The sequence below is a fragment of the Neovison vison genome, chromosome X (genome assembly GCF_020171115.1).
Source record: "Neovison vison isolate M4711 chromosome X, ASM_NN_V1, whole genome shotgun sequence".
In the NCBI taxonomy this organism is placed as follows: domain Eukaryota; kingdom Metazoa; phylum Chordata; class Mammalia; order Carnivora; family Mustelidae; genus Neogale; species Neogale vison.
The window spans coordinates 12462259-12487128 of record NC_058105.1 but is presented as its reverse complement, the minus strand read 5'-3'; the positions used below and the strand labels follow the sequence as shown (position 1 = coordinate 12487128).

Sequence of the window (24870 nt, the reverse complement as noted above, 5' to 3'; positions counted from 1 at the left end):
AAACCCACGTTTGAAAGTAATGGCTGCGAGTAGAGGCTCCAAGGGCTGGGGCAGAGCCATACGGCATTTGAAAAGGGGCTGGAGAAGCTTCCCTGAACTCGACCTTGCAACGTGGGAAGGTTGTAGAGGGTGTGGGACCCAAGGAGCCCAGGGGCCAAAGTCCAGGCCGAGGGAGCGGTCGGTGAGAAGGCGCAGTGCAAGTTAGGAAAAAGAACACACGGTCTTGGCGGACGCCCGGGGTGTGTGTGTGGAGCGGCCCCAAAGAATATTAAAACCCAAAAGGATCTTCGGAAACACCCTATGAAGTTCGAACTTGATTCTGTGAGCAATGAGTAGCCCATCCCCAACCAAGTGCCAAGGCAGGAGTCTTAAGGTATGTTACCAAATAGTCTTAATTGCCAAGGAGCAGTACGATTGGAAACATTTCCCAATTCTTTCCCGATTATGGTTCCTTCTGTGTGTCCACACTTGAGGCTATATCTCATGATTTTTAAGATTTTAGGTTAGATATATACTAACCAGATAGTGGGATGTTTTATTTTATTGGCAAAATGGATCTAAGGTTTTGTTCTCTACTATTTCAAAGATTTATTTTCTTTTTTTTTAAAGATTTTATTTATTTATTTGACAGAGAGAAATCACAAGTAGATGGAGAGGCAGGCAGAGAGAGAGAGAGAGAAGCAGGCTCCCCGCTGAGCAGAGAGCCCGATGCGGGACTCGATCCCAGGACCCTGAGATCATGACCTGAGCCGAAGGCAGCGGCTTAACCCACTGAGCCACCCAGGCGCCCCTCAAAGATTTATTTTTGAAGAGTTTATTTTCTGGCTTTACTTTATTGAACACAGCAACTAATATTTAATTCACTAATTATTTGTTGAACACCTACTATGTGGCAGGCACTGTTCTAGATACTGGAATTTGGAGGTGGAAGCAGTGATTATCATTTGTTCTAGGAATAAGTCTAGAATTCTTATCAATAAAATACACACTTATCAATAAAATAGGTGATAGAAAATGAATTTAGACGTTGGAGATGCAAGTACTTACTAGTAAGTAATAAGTAATATCTTTCCATTTTAAAAAAGGAAAAAATGTACTTGCAGATTCAAACAGATCAACTTTAATTTTTTTTCCTTTTTTTAAGAAATCTCTCTACCCAGTGTTGTGGCGGGAGGGTTCAGATTCACGCTCCAGAGATCAAGAGTCCCATGCTCTACTGGCTGAGCCAGCCAGGTGTTGTCCAGCTTAAAAGCAAGGTATTTAGGATCCCCCAAGATTCAGCAATATAACAGATTTTCATTTGTTATTATAATTCTGATACAATTCTGATAATGTCCTAATGATTTCCTCACAACACCTATACTCGTGGGTCCAGACTGATTTGCTTGACTATAAAAATGCAATACACAAATCAAAATGTACTCAGCAAAACACGAAATTGATACAAGGTAACTTTTTCCCATATCCAAACCCAATGTGCAATTAAAGTTACTACTCCATAAGCACCCTTTAGAATTACTTTCCTTTCCTTTGTGAGCTTCTTTAAGACACGAAGAAATTATTTTTCTTCTTTTCAGTACCTCTTCACAGTTTCCAAAGAAAACCTAGGTGTTGTAGAAAGCTGTTGTCAATGACTATGAAAAGCAAACCCATCAGCCAGCATTTTTCATTTGGCCAACTGCATAAACAGAACTGCAAAAACTAACTTCCTCTTGCCTAAACTGTCAGAAGCCGTGGTATATAACACCAACTCTTGTGGTGTATCAGCTGACTGCAGCAGAAGCCCCAGTCTCCTGCCGGCAGGAATTCTGAGGAAGCAGTCTTGCGTCCTTATTATGTCTTGACTACATATACTGCTTACTGTCAGAAAAAGGGAAATTGTTCTTCCTCCACCATTTCAATTCTGCTGGCCCATTTCTGTGCAAGCCCCGCAGAAGCCCTTCTCTATTGCTTCCCTTACTCTTTCCAACCTTCTACCTCAACCCCTCAGAAATCTCACCATGGCAAATGGACAGAACAAACACGAGGCCACAGGATGCTGTCTGCACTTGGGAAGGAGGGGAGCAAACAGCTTCTGGGATCAAGTCAGTTGATCAGCAATTCAAAGACCCATCAGGAAGGGGAATAACAAAAAGCAGAACACTTTTTACATCTAATACTAAAAAATGAAAAAAAAAGAAAAAAAAGTGAAGCTGTTATATCAGCATCTAAATCACTGCCGTCAGCAAGTTGAAGAAATTAACTGTCTGCTGAGCTTTCAAACTTACTTCATAAGACTACCTTTTGCCCACTGGAAATTTCTTTCTGTCCTCCAAGTCTGGCTCTAACACTTACTTAAAACTGATCTTATCCATATCTTCCTAATTATTGGCTCCCTCCAATCCATTCTGCACACTGCAACCCCAGAGATCTTTGGAAGACAGATCAAATCACTCCCCCGCTTAATGACTTCTCAGTAGCTTCTCGTTGCTCTTAGGATAAGTCCCAGATCTTGTCTTAGCATCACCTACAAGGCCCTGAGTACCCTGACCCCTGCCTTGTCTCTAGCATAAAGGTGGGCCTACTCTCGCTCTCAGTCACCAAGCTCCACCCCACCGGCCTCCTTTCCTCCCTTGAGTTCCCAAAGCTTCTTTCCCCTGACAGCTTCTGCACATGCAGCCATCTCCACTGGAATGCTTTCATGGACTTTGCTATTCATCCTTCAGATCTCAGCTTAAATGTCACTTTGTCAGATAAGATCAGGGCTCCCTGTTGTCGTGCTCCAAATAGCCCATATTAATTACATTGAGGCCACTGACGAATGATGTTAGTAATCACGGAGAACAGCAGAAGTCCAAAGGGACTGTAGATGATCTAATGTTTTGCTTTTCAAAATGGGGAAGTAGGTGTATTCTAATAATCATAATACCAAAAGCATGCAAGTCAGAACTCTATTAAAAAGATACCAAAGGGGGTGCCTGGGTGGCTCAGTAGGTTAAAGCCTCTGCCTTCGGCTCAGGTCATGATCTCAGGGTCCTGGGATCGAGCCCCGCATCAGGCTCTCTGCTCAGCAGGGAGCCTGCTTCCCCCCCCCCCCACCGCCTACCTCTCTGCCTACTTGTGATCTCTGCCTGTCAAATAAATAAATAAAATATTTAAAAAAAAAAGATACCAAAGGCTGGCAATTCACAGACCTGTACCCCTGGGGCTAATAATACATTATATGTTTATAAAAAATGTATTAAAAAAAGATACCAAAGGCATGCAAGCTAGAACTCTATTAAAAGGATGGGGTATTTTAGTACAATGGAAGAGAAGAGGCAATCTCTAGGAATCACAATGAATTCACTGAGATACAGTTTGGCCTTTAAAATTCTGAGAAAATGATTTCTAATTCAGAATTCTACATCCTCCCAAACTATATTGGGAAGATAGAGACTAGAGACAGAAGATAATATGGCATAAGAAGAGTAAATCTGAGTGCTATGAAATGTGTAAGCCTGATGAGTCACAGATTGTACCCCTGGGGCAAATAATACATTATATGTTAATTTTAAAAAGATGTTCAAAATAGAAAAAGAAAAAAAAGGAAGAGTAAATCCATCTTCCATAATAAGTTACTAAGTCAAAATATATCAGTATAGGGGTGCCTGGGTGGCCCAGTGGGTTAAAGCCTTTGACTTCCGCTTAGGTCATGATCCCAGGGTCATGGGAGGCTCTCTGCTCAGCAGGGAGCTCACTTCCCCCTCTCTCTCTCTCTGCCTGCCTCTCAGCCTACTTATGACCTCTATCTGTCAAATAAATAAATAAAATCTTTAAAAAAATTTATCAGTATCGTTAAATTATTTAGAAATAAGGAGGTAAACACCAGAAGAAACAGTTAAAGTACTTGCCTCTAGATGCATAGATTGAGAATGAAAAAGACCTCTGTGTTTTCTCTTTGTAGGTTCTATAACTAACTTTTAAACTGTGAGCATACATTATTTTCATAAAAATGAAAAGTTTGAAAATGCAAATAACATTTGGACGTGCAGACAGGAAGTAGAAGACTATTCTAAGATAAATGGCAGAAATGTGGAGGTGAAAATCTTCCAGTAAATGGTAAGTAGACCTGACTAGAATGTACATTCCATCCTCTGAGGGAGTAGACCAAGAAAGAGGAATTCATGAGATCCAGAAAATGGGATAAACATAACAGAGAGGTGAAGGGAATTCCCAATATGATAATGAAAGGAAGTTTGAGGGGCGCCTGGGTGACTCAGTTGGGTAGGTGGCTGCCTTCTGCTCAAGTCATAATCCCAGGATTCTGGGATCTAGCCCCACATCAGGCTCCCTGCTGAGCGGAGAGCCTGTTTCTCCCTGCCTGCTGCTCTGCCTACTTGTGCTCTCTGTCAAATAAATAAATAAAATCTTAAAAAAAAAAAAAAAAGAAAAAGGAAGAAAGTTTGGGGTAGACAGCTGTGTGGTGTACCCAGGGAGCAACGAGGCTAGTGGCGAGTGGGAAGATAGAGGGATACAGGAGGGTTGTCTCTAGAGAAAAAATTTTTGAAAATTAACTGATAGATTACTTGATGTGTTTGACCATGTGCAGAATAGTATTCAGAAAGGTTTTACAGTTGTACGGGAAATTAGTGAAGAATTGTGATTGATGCCTAGAAAATAAAGCCAACTGGGAAAAACCAAGGCAGTTTATAACTCCAGAGAAAGCTGAAAGTTGCACAAAAAAGTAAATGAGTCATGATAAAATGCTACTTGGCCCCAGAGTGAAAGACATTCACATAGCCATAACAATGAAAACGTCTTATTGATTTACCAAATCTTTTGTAGGATGAAGGGAACACAAGTTAGAAAAGGTGATGTTGTAACAGGTCTAAATCTGCATCTTCCATAATAAGAAGAAAATAAGTACTATCTAAAAATGGAAAGATCAAGAAACAGCATAAATACATTATATAGAAATACGGAAGTAAATGCTAGAAAAAATAGCTAAAATTATTCAAAGTAGCTGCTTTAGTAGTATAGATCAGAAGTGGGGAGAGAAGGAATAGGAGTTTGCTTTTTACTTTATAAGTCTAATTAGTCTAACTTTATGAATGTGCATCACTTTCAAAAAAATAGAAATTAATAAAAAGAATAAATAGAATTTTGAATGGGTAGAAAGGAAAGAGAGCATTCTAGCTAAGAGAAACAGCAAAGATAGGAAGTAGTAAGTAGACATCCCTAGCATAGTGTGGGTTCACAATGGGGAGTAGTGAAAGAGAATTTTAATAGCTATCATTTATTGAGTACTTGCTATGTGTCAGGTACTGTGCTAAGCACTTTATTCACATTATCTCATTTATTCTCACTAACCCCATATAGTTCCACTATTTTATTTATTCATTTATTTATCTATTTATTTATTTATTTAATGTGACAGACAGAGATCACAAGTAGGCAGAGAGGCAGGCAAAGAGAGAGGAAGGGAAGCAGGCTCCCTGCTGAGCAGAGAGCCCGATGCGATGCCGGGCTCGATCCCAGGACCCTGGGATCATGACCTGAGCTGAAGGCAGAGGCTTTAACCCACTGAGCTACCCAGGTGCCTCAACAAATCTGTACTCTTAACCACCATATTTTGAAGGTATAATTGACGACATTTGATCACTGATTTAATTTATGTGACAAAAAAAGACAAAAAAATAATTTATGGGACAAAGGAAAGAGGTGAATTCAAAATGACTCTGAGGAATTAAGGCTCTGTGAGTGGGAGAATGATGTTTATTCATTTTAACAACTGACTACATCAAGCAGCGGGAGGAAACCATAGCAATAAATTTGAGCGATGTGATCCCTGTGTTATAGAACTTGCCATCAGTCATACATAGCAGAATCATTTGTGGGAATATCAGTGGAGAAAATTTTTAGTTCCATTTTAACTACGTTGAAGTAGCAATAGAATGCTCGAAAATGTCCAGCATGCATGGAAAATGTGGTATTAGAGCTTGGTATAAGGTGCTCTACACCTCGGAAATCTAACCGTGGTCAAGGGAAATCAGGACCAAGACAAGCTATTTCATTTAATGCTTCAGAAACCATGCATGAGCTTTAGGAGTGCACTTTCTATAGTAGTTGGGCCAGAAGCCAGATTGTAGCTTATAGGTGTAAACCATTCCTTCTCAAAGCTTGATGGTTTAAGAAGGAAAGACAATTGTACAATAAGTAGGAGGGCCATGAGGATAAGCAACTTTTTTTTTCCAAATGAAAGAAGACCTATATATGTGTAAAAGCAGAGAAGAAAGCATTCTGTAGGAAGAAGCCAAAGATTTCAGAAAGAGAAGATAATTGAGGAAGCAGGGTGTATGAATGAGGCAAGGGCATGAGGCTCAGGTCTGAGGGGTGAGGAGGGACCCTTTTTCATCTAAGACAGTAAAGAAGCCAGAGAAGAGACCTCTTCTGGAGGAAATTAACAAGTCTTTTGGGTACTCAACAGGTCTATTTCCCCACTTTCTACTGTTTGAAATAATTGCAGATTGTACCATCCATCAGTCTTCCTGATCACTTAATTCAAATTTTATCTCACCCAGGCTAACATTTAGGTACTAAGACTCAGGCAGGATGCCATCAAAATCCATTAAAAATGGCTCTCTTCCCAGCAGGGATAGTGAGGCAAACTCCCCTTAACAATCAAATCCAACCTTGGATTAATTAATATCTCTGTTGGTGTCTGTTTTAAGTCATATAGTTCTTGCTGGCTCACTTTCTAGCATTTTTAATTTCATGTGGCACTCTTCAGCCAGTATTTAGCCTGTCCTACTTGAAAAAGGATTTGCCATTTTGGTTTCACTTATTTCTTGCCACAGGATATGACTATCATACACCAACATACACAAAACACATAACAAACACAAGAGGGCAGGGCCATGCCTTATTTATCTGTATCCCTATGTCCAGAGAAGAGCATGACGTGTTGTTGAAGCTCAAGAAATGCTGGCCAAGGAGTGAATGATAATCTGTGTGCTGTTCCAGGGAGAGCCCTGAGCTGAGATCCAGAAGATGTCAATTCTGGTTGTTATCTAGAGCTTCCCTTGGACCAATCACATACGTTCTCTGGACCTTATTTTCTCCGTGGGAAGATGAGGGGATTGGATGATTTATTAAATTACTTCTGACTTAAGAATTTTTTTTTTTATTTGACAGAGAGAGATCACAAGCAGGCAAAGAGAGAGAGAGGAGGAAGCAGGCTCCCTGCGGAGCAGAAAGAGCCCGATGCGGGACTCGATCCCAGGACCCTGAGATCATGACCTGAGCCGAAGGCAGCGGCTTAACCCACTGAGCCACCCAGGCGCCCTGACTTAAGAATTTTACCTACCATTTTCAAGCTGATAAAATTTCAGGTTTCTTTTTTTTTAATTTTTTTTAAGATTTTATTTTGACAGAGAGAGTAGGCAGAGAGGCAGGCAGAGAGAGAGGGAGGAGAAAGCAGGCTCCCTGCTGAGCAGAGAGCCCGATGCGGGGCTCTATCCCAGAACCCTGGGATCATGACCTGAGCCAAAGGCAGAGGCTTTAACTCACTGAGCCACCCAGGCGCCCCAAAATTTCAGGTTTCTAAGGGACACTGGATTGTTATTTGAAATTTCTTCTAAGTCTGGCTAACCCATTGGTCACTGCCTGTGAGTCAAAGCAGATCTGCACCTCAGGTCATCTCTCTCAGACATAATAGACAGCCAGATGTGCTACTCAAAGCTCTGTCCACTGGGAAGATTTCCCTACCCTGGTATCCTTTGGGGGGTACCCCAAGGTGGGGTTGTAGCGCTGCAGTCATCTGCTTTTACTTTCAGATGGTGCCAGGCTAACTATGCAAAATTATGTGTAAACCAGGCTGATGTATTTCTTTTTGATCTTAAGTCATTTGGTCATAGATCACTTACCAGGAAGCCACAGGTATGGACTGAGGAAGGGGCAGCCGTGTGGCAGGAGGAGGTTCCATGGGAGTCTGGGCCACTGTGTGTGAAACTAACATGCCTTCAGGGCTGCTCAGGCTCTGTCACTGGCTGACCCCTAGACCTGATCTCTACTGCTCACCTGTGTCAAAACCCACCAAACTTTGTCCCATATTTTTCCTTAAGCTCTTCTTTCCAGTTTATCTTTTTTTTTTTAAGATTTTATTTATTTATTTGACAGAGAGAGATCACAAGTAGGCAGAGAGGCAGGCAGAGAGAGAGGAGGAAGCAGACTCCCTGCTGAGCAGAGAGCCCGATGCGGGACTCGATCCCAGGACCCTGAGATCATGACCTGAGCCGAAGGCAGCGGCTTAACCCACTGAGCCACCCAGGCGCCCCTCCAGTTTATCTTTTAACAAGAGACCCAAAGGGCATATCATCCTGTGGTGGAAACCAAAAATATCCCTCAAGCAAAAGCAACTGCCGGGACAAAAGGTTACCGGACAGCCCAGACCACCCAGAGCAGCTTGAACTCAACCCCCAACTCGTGCCTGCACAGATGGACCATGGAGTGACCGACAGTTACCTTCAACTCATTATAATACTAAGATCTCAGCCCAGGGACGATCACAGCTTCATTTACATAACATACAATGTATGTCTGGGCACATTTCCTTAAGGTTCCTGTGCCACCTTATGCCCACCTCTGCATACGGTGACAAGGCTCCCCTATCTCAGTATTCATCCTAAGCCTAAATCAAAGGAACCCATTCACCCTTGTTCAGGGAGTCATGGCTACGGAAGTTACCCCCTGTGATCTCCTTATTTGCTGCCAATCAAGTATCCCTTGTGTGACCACTCTACACTCTACCCCATGTAGTTTCTGACTCACCAAGGAGCAAACTCATATTAGTTCATTACTGCTCTATCCCACATATACACCTTCCACAGGATGATGGAGTAGTTCTCAGCACAGATTTGGGCAGACAGATTAGATGACACTGTTTGCAATGGGCAGCCTGTGCCTTTATCCTCACCTAACCAGGGATTCGGTCTCCCCCAGAAAACCATCAGTAAGCCAGGAGATTCTTCTCAAAAGGAGAGGTCCCAGCAAAAGAGGAAATCAGTTGAGGTGAGCAGGACAGACATCCCAACAGGTGTCTGCTAGGCTTTCTCAAACTCCCAAGCCCTTCATTTTCAAACTGCCTTTTCCTAGCCCCTACCTGAAGAACCCAGGGCTCTTCTGCAATCCTCCCTTTTGAATAGAAGAATGAGATCTGATAAACCTCTTCCGTCTCAGAATTTGGAGTCTTTGAATTGTGTTTAGATGTTTATAAAGAACCACAGGGAATGAGCAATGCTGAACCAAAGTAATGAGTCTATGGTGATTGGGATTCAAGTATTGATAGGTAAACTATTTGGGTGTGTAGTGAGGTTTCACTCACTCCCTGTTTTTGAGGTCATACCTTGTGACTGCCAGCTGCTCTGCCCAATACCTTCTTTTTTAAAAGATTTTATTTATTTATTTGACAGAGATCACAAGTAGGCAGAGAGGCAGGCAGAGAAAGAGAGAAAGGTAAGCAGGCTCCCCAGTGAGCAGAGAACCTGATGCGGGGCTCGATCCTAAGACCCTGGGACCATGACCTGAGCTGAAGGCAGAGGCTTTAACCCACTGAGCCACCCAGGTGCCCCTGCCCAATACCTTCTTTATAGCTGTGGGCCACGTGTCCTTTCTGCCCCACTCAGCCTACTTTTTGATATTTAGTTCCTCCTTCTTACGCTACCCTCCTTATGCCACACTACCATGTCTGTGGTTTCTGAGAATCTTCCTAGCCAATTCTGAGTAGGAGAACACCTACCAGTTTCAAAAAAAAGACTAAATCCACCAAATAAATTAAGTACTTACACTGTACATTTCATTAATATTCAAAGTCATACTGCTTCTTTTTCTATGTGTGTACATATATATAGATTGGACAGAATCACCCAGGCAACCAGATAGAATATGGACTTCAAAGGAACAATGGTCTTGTCATTCTTCACAAGAAGTTAATTAGCTCCTCTCCTACAGATCACTTCTAAGACTGTGATTGGTAATGTCTCAACTCCTGCTCAGCTATAAAGTCACAATAATTAGCTTCTTTCTTTGGTAACTGTCATTTCGTGACTACTGGGCAATCTCCTATCATTAATGACTGTTTCACATTACCATGGGGCAGGCATACTTTTACTGACCCTCAGGCTTCCCTAGGACGTTTTAGTCAGGTCCAAACACTGTGAGGTGCCATCACACACCTTCCCCTCCCCAACCCAACATGGTTATCCAAATGAAATACAGTGAAAGGAATAGAGAAATTGCAAAAGGGTTGATTGACCAACAAACCAAATATGTGTATATTTGTCAGGCAATAGTTTTTCTTTTTAAGTGTTCAGTAGATCATTATCTCCTTTGGGCTGCCTCCATTAATTATTTCTCAGTCTACCACAAGTTTGATGTTGCCTAAAGTGCAGGACTCTTGATAATTGCCCTGATTCACTCCAATTTAGGGATAGTGCTTCCTGGATGGTGTATTTGTAATAGGTACACAGTCCCTGACATCAGCAATTTTGTATTTAATAGAGAGACATGAGACCATTTCACTTTTTGGCAGTCTATGAAGTGCCGTATTTGTCAGCAGTGAGTCCCTTTTCTGCCTCCACGCTGACCTTGGTTCTCGAGTTCAGCCAAGAGAGAATTCAGAGCCAAACTCTCAAGTAAACAAGAGTTTAATAGCAGTTAACAAGAAAGTACACTCTCAAGATGGGAGAGTGGGCAGGCGTAGGGGCTGGAATTGCACGGGGGCGGGGGGTAGTCAGTGATGTCTTGTCTTTTTATATTTGCATAGGCTATGGGTCCTAAGTTGGGTGGTCTCTGACTGAGGTTGCTTCCGGTCATCTAAGGGACTCCTCCTGCTGGTCTGGAGGGGGAGTTTTTGGCCCTATAAGGTCCTTGTGGTGACGTCATGGCAGGCGTCCCCCTTGAGGTTGGGGGGCTGGGAAGGTCAAAACTGTAATGTATTTTAATGAAGCTATAGGTTGCTGTAGGGCAGTGGTGATGGGGAACAATGCATGCATATTCCCCACCCCCCAGTCTTTCCCTGTGGTTTGGAACTTGGTTTCTTCTCTTTTAATCAGTTGGAATGGATTTGTTCCCGCTCATATCTAACTAACTGCCCACTCTATCATGTTAATATTAGTTGTTGTCATTAATTATTATTATTTAGTGGGAAAAGTCAATATCTTCTTTGGTTTAAACCAAAGTTGTCTCAGGAATATATGGTAATTTCCCTAATCAGCTTTTGTTCCTGGCCCAGATCATAAACAATATTCATGATCTCGAATGTACAGAGAATTTATTTATAGCCTTGACATACTTTTCCATGAACTGTTTAAATATCAACATAGTCCAAATGAAGCCTGCCAGGAAAATAAATGATTTATATTCATTTCTGTGGGTGACCTTCCATAGAAAGAAATTAAGGATTGCATAACTATAAAGAATAGATAGAAACAGACAAAAGTTCAATAAACTACTGTGATTATAGGTGATGAAATTACATGTATTTGGGGTTTTCCTGTGTACCTTATATTTTCCTCATGTAGTCACACAATGACCTTTGGCATATTTTAGAGGAAGATACATGCTTATTTCAATTTCTTCCTCAATTGCAGGGATGGCAAATATGTGGCACATATGTTGTCACTGCCCATTCCCAAATTCAGAGCAGATAATGCTAGTCAATCTTGGTACTCCTTGTCACTGAACTTGGAAGTAATCCCACGATCTTTTGCAATCCAGCCCTCTACACAGCTATGAGATCACCTGAGATGGAAGCCTTTTGTCATTCTAGTTCTAACTTAAGAGTTCACACCGTGTCTTGGTTGAGGATCAGTGGTGACAAGGAGTACAAACTCATTCAAACCAGTTTAAGAAAGGGACATTTATTGTACGAATACAACAGATATTATTACAAATGTCTGGACTGTGAAGAATAGCCAGGCCGTGGAGTGATGGAAACTAGAACTGGCGAGCAGAAACAGCTTGCTTGCTCTTTCTCTCAGTGACCATGTGTCTCTCTTCTACGCTTCTCTGTCTCCTCTTTCTTTTGACTATCATCTTCTTTCTACCTAACATGCCTTCCTAGCCCCACTCTCCAGGTTATTTAATTCAAGCATCCGCATAGTTCTCTCTCTACAGTCTCTGTGTCTCTTACTGAAAGTCCTCCAGAAACCATATCTGATCACCAACTAAGTTCTGGGCTTCTAGGAAGTAGCCAGTTTTCTGCCTTTGGTTCTTCAGGGTTGGGGGAGTGGAGGTTAGGGGAGTGGAATCACATTGTAGGAAAGGCTGTCCCTCTCAGAAGCTGTAAGTTTCTCCAGGTTGAACCTGAAGAAGTTGACAAATTGACTGTCTAAGCTGCTTACATATATTCTCCTAATTGTCCTCCCTGAGTAGAGTTGCCAGATAAAATACACGATACCCAATTAAATTTGAATTTCAAGTTAATTATGAATATTCTTTGACATACACATACCAAAAAATTATTCATTGCTTTTATGAAATTCACACTTAACTGGGAATCTGATTTTTAAATTTTTTAAAAGATTTTAATTTTATTTTTTAATTTTTTGACAGACAGATCACAAGTAGGCAGAGAGGCAGGCAGAGAGAGGAGAGAGAGAGAGAGAGAGAGAGGAGGAAGCAGGCTCCCCGCCGAGCAGAGAGCCTGATGCGGGGCTGGATCCCAGGACCCTGGGATCATGACCTGAGCCACCCAGGCACCCTGGAATCTGACTTTTTTAAAAGAAAAGATCTATTTATTTATTTTAGGCAGAGAAAGAGCATGAGTGGGAGGAGGTGCAGAGGACCAGCGGGAGAGAGAGAGAGAGCGAGAGAGAGAGAAGCAGACTCCCTGCTGAGCACGGAGCCTGCTACGGGGCTTGATGGGGAACTCCGTGCAGTCCTTCATCCCACAACCCTGAGATCATGAGCCAACCTGAAATTCAGAGTCAGCTGCTTAACCAACTGAGCCACCCAGGTGCCCCGGCATGCTGTATTTTTATTTGCTGTGTCTGTCAATCCTATCCCATAATCTTCCTCCTTTGGACTCACTCCTTGAGCTGGTACAGTGACATTTTTTCAGTAAGTCAGTAGGTGTTACCCGGAGAGTGTGGGTAAAAATCCAAAACTAAAATACCTCTATTGGAGATTCACTGTAGCCCCAGCAATAGTGCAAGTTTAGAATACTGCATGTTTTACCATTATTGGCTCTATATTTGAAGACTTGCAATTTTCTTTCATGTTGATTTTAGTAGAGTTGTTTTTTGTTTGTTTGTTTTTGTTTTTTGTTTTTTGTGGAGGGGAGTGGACTATATCTTCCACAGAATAGAAGTGGGGAGCACCTGGGTGGCTTAGTTGATTAAGCATCTAACTCCTGGCTTTGGTACGGGTCATGGTCTCCGGGTTGGGGGTATCCAGCCTGTCCTTGGGCTCAGTGCTCTGCACTCAGCGAGGAGTCTGCTTGAGTTTCTCTCTCCCTCTGCCGCTCCCCCACCTCAAATAAATAAATAAATAAGATCGTTCATTAAAAAAAAGAATAGAAGCCGTTTGGGGGCTGAGTCTGACTAATGTTATTTCAATGTATATCACTCAGTAGGGTTTGGAGCATCATGAATATATAACAAAGGTCACAATTTCAAAAAATAACTTTCCTGGATGAGTTTCTTAAAAGAAGTTAAAGTGGCATTGACCAGGGCTTGTGGCACTTGGGTAGGATTTGTTTCAGGTTTTCAGGACTACTGGTTCCTCTTCGATAACCAAATCAGAAACAATGTCCTGATTACAGAGGACTGATTTAGTCCTTAGTAGCTGGCTAAGACCCAGGAACCCAACACAGCCTGCCACTATGAGGTTGATCATACATGCCACTTACACTTTCCACTTAGGAAGGGGGCCTCCAACTTGCTACTGGAACTGGAATCTTGGGGCCAACCTGTATATTCATGTATGGAGAGAATGTCTACTTGCCCAACCAGCACAGTAGATGAGAACCCCAGAGCTCTCTTACCAACCCAGTCAGAAGTTGCGCAAAGAGTGTAGCAAACATGAATCACCCTGCAAGGCACTGTTCTTATCAGCTCGTGACCTATTGCACGCTAACCTCTGAGCAATGGAATTAATCCCTCCTTTTCCTAGAGGGAGGGGACAGTGCAATTGATGAGTGTAAAGGAAGCATTCCTCCTAAGTACTCCTCTCATATTTCTCTATTATTTGATTTTAACTATTTTGGGGGGCAATAGCAGCCTTTTTAAAAAAGATTTTATGTATTTATTTGTAAGAGAAAGCACGTGATCAGGGGTCAGGGAGGGGCAGAGGGAGAGGAAAGAAGCAGACTGCCGCCTGAGTGGGGCTCAATCCCAGGGCGCTGAGATCATGACCTAAGCCGAAAGCAGATGCTTAATGGATTGAGCCACCCAGGCGCCTCTAGGCAATAGCAGTCTTCACCAAGTATATTAGTTTCCTAGGACTGCCATAGCAAAGTACCACAAACTGGATGGCTGAAACATCAGAGATTTGTCATCTCACAGTTCTAGAAGCTAGAAGTCTGAGATCAAGGTGTCAGTAGGGTCATACCTCCCCCTTAAGGCACTTAGGGAAGGATCTTTTCCGGGTCTCTCTCCCAGCTTCTCTTAGGTTCTTGGCTTGTAGCAGCATAACTCTAAACTTCATGTGGCATTCACCCTTGTCTGGGTCCCAAGTTTCCCCCTTTCCTAATAGCACCCGCAATATTGGATTAGGGACCCACTCTGCTCACCTCATCTTAACTACTTATGTATGCAATGACCTTATTTCCAAACAAAGCTACGTTCTGAGATACTGGGGGTGAGGACTACGACGTATGAATCTGGTGGAGAGGCATAATTCAGCCTATAAGACCATGTATCTCTTGCAGCACCTCCTGGATTTCTTTCTCTTATTTGAGTCCTTCCTACAAAGTGTTTCAGTGGGGAGGTTTGTGTGTCAGACCTTCTTAGGCCTTATGTTTGAATAAAACTTGATCCGTATTACCTTGGTCCAACAGAGGTATACAGCAAAATGTAAGCTTTAGAAAAAGGAACTAACAAAATCTGACATATATACAGGACCCATGGGATGTCACAGTCACACAAAAATATTTTTTCCCTCCCGTCCAGCATCGAGTACCTTCTTAATGAACAGGGGAGGTGTTCTTTGCGAGACTGGGTACAACATAAAAGTGGTTTAAAGCTCTAGAGCACCATGAATCTCTATTTTATACATGTATTGTTTGGTGTGTGGGAACAGTAAATGAAACGAGTGGCTTGAATCAAAGTTTATTAGTTCAGACTGGTTTGCTGACAGTCTGCTAGCCTAGCACTTGTCATACGGATGCTAAAATAACTTACCCCCATCACTTCGATTTTTTAAATGGGTATATAATATGCTCTTATTATTTCTTTTTTCTTTAAAGATTTTTTTAAATGTATGCATCTGAGAGACAGAGAACATGGGCCGGGGAAGGGGCAGAGGGAGAGAGAGAGGGAGAAGCAAACTCCCTGCTGAGCAGGGAGCCAAACATGGGGCAGGATCCTGACCCAAGCCGAAGGCGGACTCTCAGCCGGCTGAGCCAAGCAGGCGCCCCTGATCTTCTTACTTGTAATAACCTCAAGAGGTCAGCACAGAAAGCTTCATTTTCAACAATTCCACTCTTTGTCATTGTTGTTCTTTCAACCAAGCTAAGGCTTATAAAATAGACTTGTTTACACAGCAGAGATATATTCCTTTTGCCAACAGCTAGCACCTTCAGAAGGTGACTGCCTTTATTGTTCATAATCTCTAATATCTACCATCAGTTGTGTAGTACATTAGAATTTTAACTTTGCTGTGAATGCCTTTATGTTTATTTAGAGGACCGTGTGGAAATTAAAGGTGAGAAGCTCAGTTACATTCTTGTGTTCCAGTTTGTAGCCAAGCAATATAACATTGATTTTATTTTATTTATTTTTAAATTTTTAAAGATTTTCTTCATTTTTAAGTTATCTCCACACCCAGTGTGGGGCTTGAACTCATAACCGTGAGATCGAGAGTCACGTGCTCTACTGACCGAGCCAGCCACGGGGGCCTTGATTTTCTTATTTTGCAAAACGGCAGAGAGATACAGTCCACTCTTAATTATTATTACTAATTATTAATTACTAATCATTATTAATTATTACTCATTATTCCAGCCACACATCATAGGCCTTTGTTTCTTCTTTTACTCTTTGCAGTTACCTCCCTTTGGTTATTTCAATACGTTATTTAAAATTAGTCTGTTTTGCCAGGAAAATAGGTGACTAAGGAAGAGATTAATGATAGAGAATATATATGAATTTTTTATTATCAGATAACATAGAAACAGTTATAGGATATAACATATCCTATAACAGAAACATTAAATTTCTACTCTTCAGAGAAAAATGGCTGTATTGTCTCTCTATTTTACTTTTTAAAGTAAAATACTTCTGTATGACATTTATCACAATTTATTTTTTCTCCTTCCACAGTCTTTTCATTGTGTTATTTTGATTCAGGCACATAAAAGGATAATTCTAAATGAGCAGAGCTATCTGGAAGTTCTTAGATGTAAGCTATAATTAGCTCTTGCTTATTTCAAAAATGGCCCTTTCCATGCATTATATAAATAATTGTAAAACTAATTAATCATGCTTAACCCTTGTTTTCTAAGGTCACAGCAGCACAGGAATAATTGAGGGTTATATATTGAGTTACAATTAAGGAGATACTTGGCTGAAGCTCCAACAGAATTTTTTCTAACTTCTCTTTTCCTATCTTTGCTGTTTTTAATTTTTAGGGATTACATGCAGTGTGATAGGGACTGTAGGATTTGTGGAACTGAAAAAGCTGAAGACTTTTACTAAGTCCCTGCTTGATCCTACCATAAACATCCCACCTTCTTTCTGGCCACTTACAGATCTGTGACCCCTGGCACCATGCCATGCTTGTCTGGCCTCTCCACCCCTTGCAAAAGGCGGTCTTCTTGCTGAATGAACATCCCTTCACCTCTTCAAGCTCCCCCTTCCCACAGGAGGATAGAAGAGAGGATCTCAAAGCATCATTTCAGTTCCATGATCATATAGTTTCATGTAGAAAACATATGTGAGAAATGTTTGAAATCTAACCTTTTAGCACCTTTTTTTTTTAAGTGATGGGGTTTTAGAAAGAGCTGTACTAAATGAAAGGAGCAAAATATAATTCATTTCAGTCCCATAGCCAGGAGCAAGGTATGAACTGTGGAGATGAGTGTTAAGGAAAATGGATTGGACAGGAAGAGAGTGGGGATGGTCTGAGAGGGAAGTGCCATGTTTGAAACTAGCTTCACTGTGCCTTCCAGAGGGGGAATGGAAATGTAAGGAAGCCATGGGCCCACTGAGCAAATGATCGTGACTTGCTGAACAGCAGAAAAGAAAGAAGAGCGAGGGGCACCTGGGTGGCTCAGTGGGTTAAACCTCTGCCTTCAGCTCAGGTCATGATCCCAGGGTCCTGGGATAGAGCCCCGCATCTGGCTCTCTGCTCAGTGGGGAGTCTGCTCCCCACCCCACCCCTGCCCCTGCCTGCCTCTCTGCCTACTTGTGATCTCTCTCTCTGTCAAATAAATAAATAAAATCTTTAAAAAAAGAAAAGAAAAAAGAAAAAAGAGCGAGAGAGAAGAAAGGAGTAAGTTACCACGAGAAATGAGACAATGCTGCAAGAAAGCCAGGAAATGGAGGTTTGGGACCCTCTTACTTAAATCAGGACATTGCCAAGAAGTACTAAAGACTATCTGTTACAGTGATAGGACTTAGTTATTTTAATTATTAGTTTGGGCAAGTTTCCACTGGTAAACTTTTTTTTTTTTGGCTAAAGTTCTTCTGTGACTCATGGTACATATTTTTATTACTTATTCTATACTGGCTTTATAAATGCAGCCCCCATTAATTTATTAGAATTTTGTACATTGAATAAGCTTCAACTATTCTGTAGACTCCTACTCTATAATTAAATGTGGTTTAGAAGGGAACATAGATACCCAGGCAGATAACTTGTTCTTAAGATGTCATTGTCATTGGTTGTCACTGGTAGTTAGTCATTTTAACTAGATATTAATATTCACAGATTTTAAAGTATTACAAATCTCTAGGCTTCCAAATGGGAAAGGGAATAGAGCTTAGATTATTTGGTTTTGCCTCCTAAGATGCTGGTTCAATTTAAACTGAAACCATACAATTTCAACTTTTACTATTTTCCAGGCTACTAACAACTCAGATTAACTCCAAAATCTTTGCACAATATGAAGCGAGATTAGCCAGTGAAATTGTAATTTTGAAATTTAGCGTCAGATATTGTCAAATGATGATCAGATCATCTGAACAGAGCAGCCACTAAAAAAAATTAGGAGATGGATGGGGAAATTTGAATACTGACTAGATAATTGTTATTAAGGAATTATTGTTAATTTTTAGGTGAAATAATGGTAGTGTGTGCATGTACTTTTTTAATAGATTTTTTTAAAAGATTTCATTTATTTATTTGACAGACAGAGATCACAAGTAGGCAGAGAGGCAGGCAGAGAGAGAGAGAGGAGGAAGCAGGTTCCCTGCTCAGCAGAGAGCCCGATGTGGGGCTCCATTCCACAACCCCGAGATCATGACCCGAGCCAAAGGCAGAGGATTAACCCACTGAGCCACCCAGGCGCCCCATGTACTTGTTTTTAAAGTAATCTCTACACCCAACATGGAGCTCAAACTCAAAACCCCAAGATCAAGAGTCATGTGCTCCATTAACAGAGCCAGCCAGGCGCCCTGGAATATACACATATACTTGTGTGTGTATTTTTAGAAAAGTCATTATCATTAGGGATATAAATGGGAAGGGGAATGGATAAGAGTATAAATGAAATAAGATTGGCTGCATAATGATAACTTGAATCTGAGCAGTGCTTACATGGCATTCATTATACTGCTCACTCTATCTATCTACTCTTGCCTATGTTTGAACTTTTTAAAATAGTAGACAGTTTAAAATTTTAATCAGAACTTTGACTTGTATTCGTGAATTTTAAAAAGACCAGGGTTTTCTAACCCAGAAAAATTCTAACCCTTTATAGTTTGTCGTTTTAAAAAGGGCAATACCAGTAGGAAATCAAGTCCATGGCACCTACAGTGCTTTTTATTTATTTATATCTATTTTATTTTTGTTAACGTGACCTGATTAATTTTATTGAGTTCAGTATTTCTTTTTTTTTTTAAAGATTTTATTTATTTGACAGAGAGAGTTCACAAGTAAGCAGAGAGTCAGGCAGAGAGAGGGGAAAGCAGGCTCCCCGCTGAGCAGAGAGCCCGATGCGGGGCTCAATCCCAGAACCCTGAGATCATGACCTGAGCCTAAGGCAGAGGCTTTAACCCACTGAGCCACCCAGGTGCCCCGCCATCAGGGTTTTTAAAGGATAATGAGCATCAAATAGTTGGTGTAAGTTTGCTTTTTCACATGTGGTTTTTATTTTTATTGAGTTCTTAGTTATGATGGCTGCTTTTAGGGATGACTTTACTTCATTTTATGTGCAGATAATGGTTATCTCCCTATCACTGTCATCGCTGTTGATTGTGATATCACTGCTACTCACATTGCCACAGAGTAATACATTGTCTCTGTAATCGCCCTTATGACAGGACTTGGAAAAAGACTGCACTTCGCTTGAAACAGGTGAGTTTTGAACATTACTATTCTTTGCCTCAGAAATATTATTGACCAAAGGCTCAGAAGAATTTCTGCAAACAAGGCATTTTTCCTCATGGTATTGACAAGACTTGATTAACTGAGGCCTAGTTGACGTGGGTGCCTTACCTGTTCTAACTGACTTTTTTAGATTACGATGTCTGGAGGATCTGGTTAGTTTCTGTAAACTGGATCGCCTGGGTGGCGAGATTTGCTTTTGTGGACTGGGGGGCTTGGCTGTCCTGACTGGATATTGTAGAAGGGCTGGCCAAGGCAGCTTCAATGCCTTATTTGGGTAGGATGAACAGGACTGACTCCCTAGCTTACGGGCATGAACTTGCGTATGGGGCTTTTTTAGATTGTGTGTTCTATCTGACTTTCCAGGGTGGGATGACCTGGATATTTTTTGTGGCCTTGGTGGCTTTTTTACCTTTTCTGGACTAGATGATATACATTGCTTTCCTGGACTCAAGGACCTCATTAACTTTTCTGCACTGGATGGTATGGATGACTTTTCTGGACTTGAGGGCACAGAAAGCTTGTCTATACTAGATAGCACGGACTGTTTTTCTAGAATGCATGGACTGGCTATCTTGGATTCACTGAATGATATTTTGGATGATCTGGACGACTTGGTTGTCACATCTTCTTTCCTGACCCTGAAAATATAGAAAATTCGGCGTATGACATCTTAAAACAAAAGAGTACTGTTGCTATCACCAGAAAACACAGGTTACTATGTCAGTTTAGAGTTTTGTCCATTTTTTTTGGCTCTAGTAGAAAAAATGAACACAGTAAGAATTGGAGTGTGATAAAAGCTATGACTTGGGTTATAGATATGAACTCATGCTGAATACTTATTTTCTTGAGAGTATTTTTACTATTTCAGATGCATTGATAACCATATAGCCTACATATGGAATGACACAAAGTTGTTTCAAGTCTACTGTTGAGAAGGAGAAAGAGAGCTTCACTTATTCTAGAAATTAAACTTTAAAAAAGTCACAGGTTGGGGGCACCTGGGTGGCTCAGTCAGTGAAGCATCTGACTTTGGCTCAGGTCATGATCCCAGGGTCCTGGGATGGAGCCCTGCTGCAGGCTCCCTGCTTAGTGGGGAGTCTGCTTCTCTCTCTCCTGCCCCACCCCCTCATGCTTTTCCTCTCAAATAAATAAAATATTTTTTAAAAGAGTGACAGGTTAACATGCAACTCATACACAACTGTCACTACTTGTCATAAGGAAAAAATAAACTCTTCAGACCGGATTCAGTGTTTCCTATCATATTTACACTGTCAAGTTATCTATCCATGCATATTCAAATTCACAATATTCCTCTAAAACTAAAGGAATACAGCACTGTTGTACTTTAGTCATCGGTCCTTATATTGGGAAATTTTTAGGGAAGCACTATATCAGGGCCAACCTGATCCTCCTATGTGAAAGGCAGGAAGTGAGACGATGAGGACAGCAGTGAATAATTTTTGCTATTATGTCTTCAAATGGTAGATTATCCAAAATGCTTTGTTGTTTTTGGAATGCAGAGACCCAACTCCCTCTCCCCTTCTTTTTTTTTCTTTTCAAATTATGTATTTAAATTCTAGTTAGGTAGCATACAGTGCAGTATCAGTTTTAGTCTCTTCCGTTCTTTATTCTCCCTGTCTTATTTGGATAGTCAAGCCTCTTTTCCTAGACTCAATTTGTAATGAAATTTATAGCCTGGGGCTCAGCTGAACCCTCAGTAGGAGACAGCTTTAGAATACACTAAACTTGATAACGTACTTCAGGATATTTAAGAGCTAATATTATTGAAGTAAAGGTATCCACCCACAAGATGAGCTCTTTAGAAGTCTGGGGTTAACGTTAAGTAACCACGAAAACAATGAAATCTCCACTATATGTAGACACACAACTTGCATTCTTAATTTAAGGGTGTAAAACTTACGTTCCTGCTTTGGGTGCATCGTCGCTCATACAATTGTAATGGAGAAAACAAAAACAGGTGAAGACAAAAGCTATGATCATAATACCAATTATGATAACGAGTAGACGTTTCCTAAAGTTGTCCATTTTAATCTCCGTTGGTTGAACGTGCTTAGCCCCTGCCAAAGAGATGGTTTCACCAGAAAATGTGTTAGGTAACCCAGTTTTCTTCCATTTGATAGTGGTTTGCTACTAAAAGGTCAAAATCAAGTCTTTTCATCAGTGATTTCTTAAAGCATGATAAGTTTCCCATTGTCATTTTCCTCCCTCTATCACATCCTCCAGCCACAGTCTAGATGCCAAATCTGGGAATCATCACTGGCCAATCAGTACAATTCCCTTGGTTACCCCTGCATCATGGCTTACTCACCCCATTGCCTAGGTTTTTGAGTGTATGTATGTCTTGCACATGTGAATGCACTTGAGTGTTAATGTTTGTGTGTGAATGTGTATGGTGGAAAAAAAGGGTAGGACAAGAAAAAACTCCTTTTGAAGCCTACTATATGTTAGGTGCCATGCCAGATTAGTTGAGGGCAGGGGTTAGTGGATTTGGGTGGGGAAGGGGAGTGAAGGGGGACAGTATCTCTATACCCTATGCTGCTATATTTCTTGAATTTTCCACACAGAAGTAAAACTCTCAGATGTTCTCCTAGAAATTCTTAAAGACCTACTAATGGTAACATCAAAGAAACAGCAGATTTCTTAAACACAGCTAGTTTGTCTAATTAAGGCTCGAGTGCATAATATAATAGATCCTAATTTCTAAGTTTTAAGAGTTAGGCACATACCTGTAGTAGAAGATCCATCACTTTGGTTTGTATTTAAACAACTGTTTATCCAAATGGACAAAAGTAGGACATAAACAAAAAGATTCATGTCCAGGGATTTGTTCAAATGTTTTTTTCTACCAAGGAAACTACTGAATTTGGTATGATTCAGCCTGTTCTAGAAGTTTATGACATCATTATCATTTTGTGTCATATTATGACAACATAATCTCACCATGGAGAAGCCAGAGCTTCTGTGTATAAATACTGCCAAATGATTTTTAACAATTTATTTCTCCACATCAAATATTCTACCAAATTCAAATCAAGAAGGTTTGGGGCATTATTAAAAGCACAGAGGGAGATATTTAGAAAAGATAGGGAAAATGGGATTGCTTTAGCTACTGAAGAACTGTTTCTCCTTATTAAATGATAAGGAGGCAATTTGCAGCTTTGTAGTAATTCTTAAGTGTTATAGGAGTTAAATCATCCTGTAGTATAAGTCTATACGATTTTTTTTCTTAACAAAATTAAGATATTATAAAGCAGTAGTAATTAAAACAGTATGGTACTGGCATAAAAATAGACACATAGATTCTATGGAGTAGAACAGAAAACCCAGAAATAGAACCACAGTTATATGGTCAATTAATCTTTGATAAAGGAAGAATGAATATACAATGGGAAAGCTGGATAGCCACATGCAAAAGAATGAAACTGGACCACTTTCTTTCACCACACACAAAAATAAACTCAAAATGGATGAAAGACCTAAATGTGAGACCTGAATCCATAAAAATCCTCGAGGAGAGCATAGGCCATAATCTCTCTGAAACTGGTTACAGCAACACTTTTCTAGATATGTCTCCTGAGGCAAAGGAAATAAAAGCAAAAATAAACTACTGGAACTACATCAAAATAAAAACTTCTGCACAGTGAAGGAAACAATAAAAAAAACCTAAAAAGTCAACCTACTGAATGGGAGAAGATATTTGCAAATGATTTATCCAGTAAAAGGTTAGTATCCAAAATATATAAAGAACTTAGACAACTCAACACCCACAAAACAAATAATCCAATTAAAATATGGACAGAAGACATGAAAAGACATTTCTCCAAAGAAGACCTCCAGATGGCCAACAGACACATGAAAAAATGTTCAACATCACTCATCAGAGGGAGCTGCAAATCAAAACTACAATGAAATATCATCTCATAGCTTTCAGAATGTCGAAAATGAAAAACACAAGAAACGACAAGTATTGGCAAGGTTGTAGAGAAAAAGGAACTGTTCCTCTTGCACTGTTGGTGGGAATGCAAACTGCTGCAGCCACTGTGGAAAACAATATGGAGGTGCCTCAAAAATTAGAAATAGAACTACCCTATAATCCAATCATTGCACTACTGGGTATTTCCCCCCAAATACAAAGACACTAATTCGAAGGGATACAAGCACTCCTATGTTTCTTGCTGCATTATTTACAATAGCCAAACTATGGAAGCAGCCCAAGTGTCCATTGATAGATGAATGGATAACGAAGAGGTAGGGTGTGTGTGTGTGTGTGTGTGTGTGCGTGTGTGTGTGCGTGTGTGTGTGTCTGTATACATACATAAGTACAATGGGATATTATTCAACTATAAAAAAGAATGAAATCTTACCATTTGCAACTACATGGATGGAGCTAGAGAATATAATGCTAAGTGAAATAAGTCAGAAAAAGACAAATATAATATGATCTCACTCATATGTGGAACTTAAGAATAAAACAGATGAACCTATGGGAAGGGGGAAAAGAAAAAAAGAACAGGACTGCCTTTGCTCTGTCCCACAGATTTTTTTTTAATTTTTTAAATTTATTTTCAGCATAACAGTATTCATTATTTTTGCACCACACCCAGTGCTCCATGCAGTCCGTGCCCTCCCTAATACCCACCACCTGGTTCCCCTGACCTCCCACCCCCCGCCCCTTCAAAACCCTCAGATTGTTTTTCAGAGTCCATAGTCTCTCATGGTTCACCTCCCCTTCCAATTTCCCTCAACTCCCTTCTCCTCTCCAGCTCCCCTTGTCCTCCATGCTATTTGTTATGCTCCACAAAGAAGTGAAACCATATGATAATTGACTCTCTCTGCTTGATTTATTTCACTCAGCATAATCTCTTCCAGTCCCGTCCGTGTTGCTACAAAAGTTGGGTATTCGTCCTTTCTGATGGAGGCATAATACTTCATAGTGTATATGGACCACATCTTCCTTATCCATTCGTCCGTTGAAGGGCATCTTGGTTCTTTCCACAGTTTGGCGACCGTGGCCATTGCTGCTATAAACATTGGGGTACAGATGGCCCTTCTTTTCACTCCATCTGTATCTTTGGGGTAAATACCCATTAGTGCAGACTCTTAACTGTAGAGGACAAA

The 24870-nt window shown here is 40.8% G+C and overlaps 1 protein-coding gene and 1 long non-coding RNA gene across 3 annotated transcripts; one reads left to right on the top strand and one right to left on the bottom strand.

Annotated features, from left to right (window-relative positions):
- Positions 1-138: 138 nt before the first annotated feature.
- LOC122896455 lies at positions 139-19644 on the top strand. Of its 2 annotated transcripts, none has more exons than XR_006382415.1 (3): positions 139-373; positions 3926-4080; positions 19560-19644. It is a non-coding gene; the product is annotated as an uncharacterized LOC122896455 (long non-coding RNA). The 2 variants fall into 2 exon arrangements; XR_006382414.1 differs by lacking the exon at positions 19560-19644 and adding an exon at positions 7156-7173.
- Positions 19550-22566, bottom strand: CXHXorf66 (chromosome X CXorf66 homolog). The gene is made up of 3 exons (XM_044234658.1): positions 22479-22566; positions 21653-21809; positions 19550-20369 (listed from the first exon to the last, which is right to left on the bottom strand). The coding sequence occupies exons 1-3, from the start codon at positions 22564-22566 to the stop codon at positions 19550-19552; spliced, it is 1065 nt and encodes a 354-aa protein (XP_044090593.1).
- Between the last annotated feature and the right edge of the window lie 2304 nt (positions 22567-24870).